General features: G+C 33.3%; 1 protein-coding gene across 1 annotated transcript in view; it reads right to left on the reverse strand.

The window, feature by feature from the left end:
* Positions 1-279: 279 nt before the first annotated feature.
* The window catches only part of MGAT4C (MGAT4 family member C), a 22,739-nt gene continuing 19,545 nt past the window's right edge, over positions 280-3,473 (reverse strand). The window contains exon 3 of the mRNA XM_007952580.2: positions 280-1,421. Coding sequence (XP_007950771.1) covers positions 280-1,421 — 1,142 coding nt within the window. The remainder of the gene's footprint in view (positions 1,422-3,473) is intronic.

Raw genomic sequence — 3,473 nt, forward strand, 5'->3', positions numbered from 1 at the left:
TATATATATATATATATATATATGTATATGTATGTATGTATGTATGTCATTAATGATCGGATGGTATTCAACTTCAGAAGCTAAAATAAATACAAGTGTGGGTTAGAGTAAAATTATGTTGACAATGTTTAAATAATAACTGCCAAAGTGATGAACTTTTTTCTTTATGGATTTCACCCATTGCTTTCCCTCCAAAAGACAAAGGTAGGAAAACAGGAAGGTAGCAAAAAAGGAAACAGGAAGACCTGTTTCAATAATTGAACATATTGATTTAATTGGCTAAGAAGTCCAAATGCTAATACTTCTAATAATCAACCACTCTTTTTGTGTTTTGGTAACATATATCCTCATACAATGAATTTCAAATGGAACTTTCTGATTCACATTTGACATTTCAAAGTTTCCATTTTTGAATTCCCCTAGTCTTAAATAAGTAACACATTGTATCCCTTTTTTACTAGGCATAACTTTTTCCCCAACATCTAGGGCTCCATGATGCAAAATGTCATTTTGCCTGTCTTCTGTTCCAGTAGTCACTTTAATTTTGCTGATTATAATTGGATTTTCAAATACAATCACAAAGACATCTCCTGTTGAAGGTGGTTTTCCCCAAAAGTACTCATCAACACTACTATAAGCCTTGCTTGCTTCATAATTTTCAAATACATTCATGTTGGTGTATAAACTTGCGGGAGGGTTGTCAGGAATGTCGAATGATTCCTCTTCAAAATCATCATCCTTCAACTTGTTTTCAGTCCCTTTATATGACGAATAATAACCCATGTGCTGAAAGAGAGATGGTTTGAAACGGATAACATTTTTCTGAGCCAATAGACCCCGAAAATGAGTCAATAGCCAATCACAAGGCATTTCTTGATAAAACATTAATAAAAAATGTGCCAGACGTGGGAGATCATGAGAATGATAGAGTTTTCCAATGTAGCCAAGCTTAGAGAACTCAAGAGTTACCCAATATGTTCCTTCTAGGGAAGTAATAACTTTCTTGATGGCAGTTAAGAAATTTTTTGAACATCGGACATCATCTTCAAGCATTACATAATAATCTGAAGTATTGGCACAAAAATTAAGCAAAAAGGCATAATCTACATTTTGCTTGGAACGAAATTTGACTCTGTCTTCTGGGTCATTGTAATTTCTTTTAAGGCCATCCAGCATTGGGTAATATTCCTCAGGAGCCTGTATAACCATTAATCTTCCAGCAATAATATGGTGGGCAAATTTTTGTGTAATATCTTGGACCATGACTTCACGCCAGGATGAGTTAAAGTCTGCTAGATGAACAACCACTGAAATTTCCTTCAGCTCTTCATAGCTGGACTGCTCAAATATGGACTTGATTGTCTCAAGTAAATAGTTTCCTTTTTTTCTTTTCACTGATGAAAGTCCAATTGTAAGATACCCTGAGCAAAAGAATTAACAAGGAAGACAAATTAAAAGTGAAGTAAGTTTTAAAAATCATAGAAAAAGAAAAGGAAAAAAAAAAGATAAAGATAATGTTGTTTTTAGGGCTGCTACTCTATTAAATAAATTTACGAAAGATTACGTGTAAAACATTTTTACTGAATTATGAAACTCTATATTTAAAAGCTATAAGTAATTTATATATAAATGACACTTTTCATGGACATTAAGTTGCATCTTAAGCATCCTGATATATGGATCATATTGCTATAAGCAAGTATATAAAATGTTTTGAAAAATGGTGCAAAGTTTTCTGCAACTTAGTGTTCTCATACAAGCCTATTTAAGAGTATAGAGATATATTAAGTGATATAAAAGCTACTGAAAAAAAATAATTGAAAAAGGGTAAGGTAATTCATCGTTGTTCCTGAAAATTGATTAACAATGACATAAAATGTTACTTCATTTTTTAAATAATCTTTATATTTATCATAGAAAATACATTGAATATTTTTATTTTTCTTTCACCATTCTTGTTACATCATTCCAGTATAAATCATAATTGGATTTCAAAATTTATGTGGAAATTTATCTAGTAATTTAAATAGAAAGCAAATAATATCATAAACTATTTCTGAAAAACTGCCTTGTTGCTCAAATTTATGGTACATTGTCCTAAGACTCAAGCATTAATTCTTTAAGTAAAAACATTTTATAGTAATTTTACTTAGATAATTTTTTCTTCAGAAACTCACAATGTAAAATTAAAAATTGGATATTTTCAGGATAATGGCAGTTCTCTGAGAAGTTAGCTGAGTCTATTAACATATTTTATTTTTATTTATTTTTTTTGTAACTCCATTCTTCCCACTTCCTCCCTGTGCCCACTCCTTCCCTTGGTCCTTCCTTCTCATCCCCTCTGGCCTTCCTAGTCCTATCCCTGGGCAAATGCTAGCCTCCTGATCTCATACGCTTGATTGGACTAATGAGTATATAACCTCCTGATATTATTGTTTACCTTATAAGCCTGCCTATTGTTTGGTTGACAGTTGAATCATGGGACTTATTCAGTTCCTAGCTTGAACTGTGTCTAAGAGCCATAGTCTCAGGGGTTCCACCAGTCTTCATCAGCCCAATGAGCCTGATCTGTTTTATGATTTTGAGGCTTTTCCAAATTATCCCCCACTCCTTCTGTGACTTCTTACTGTGATCCCTTTAAGAGTGGTTGGCAATTTTTAAGACTCTCATATTCACCATGACTCGGAACTAAATAAAATTTCTGAACCACCATTTGGAAAATATGGACATGTTTGTTGCTTTCATATGCATACCTACATGATGTGGTTTGTGGGATACTGAAAAATCCCGTTCCGAGGAAAATATTTCTAACTAGTGTATCTGAGATCTAGAGGTTTACATGTTTTGCTGAAATACCTGGGCTTATGACCCAGACTTCTATTGATACAGATATATGATCTGGAATCATTAAATATTAAGCTACCTGCCTTCACTGCTGTTGTTGTTATGTGCCATAGAGTCGTCTCCAACTCACAGCAACCCCCTCCTTGGGTTTCCGAGGCAGTATCACTACGGAAATAAATTGCCCAACCTTCCTTAACAGGAGTGGCTGGTGGGTTTGAACCACCAATCTTCTGATTAGCACTAATACCCAACAATGAGAGCATTTTCTACATAAGAGGCAGAAATCTGTGTATTTTACATGCAATATACACTTGAATATTTGTAACAGACTTTTGAGATAGATTTCCTATTATCATTTATTCCTGTTTTACAGAAGAGGAAACGAAGTCATAGTGAGATGAGATAATGTACAAAGTATCATGCTTAATAGGTTGTGTGGTGCTAGTATTTTAACTGTTCTGCTCTAATACTCTGTGTTAAATAGCTTCTTTAGTATAAAATGGTTGGTATGCATGCTAATAGACATTAGTAAATTTAGCACAGAAAGAGGAAATTAGTAATGTTTGAACAAAGGTAATGTAACAGATGAAATAACAGTGGCAGTTTTACACAATTAGAAAGCCCCTTAA

The sequence above is a fragment of the Orycteropus afer genome, unplaced genomic scaffold (assembly GCF_000298275.1).
Source record: "Orycteropus afer afer isolate SDZICR_OR568_19922 unplaced genomic scaffold, OryAfe1.0 scaffold00349, whole genome shotgun sequence".
NCBI classification, from domain to species: domain Eukaryota; kingdom Metazoa; phylum Chordata; class Mammalia; order Tubulidentata; family Orycteropodidae; genus Orycteropus; species Orycteropus afer.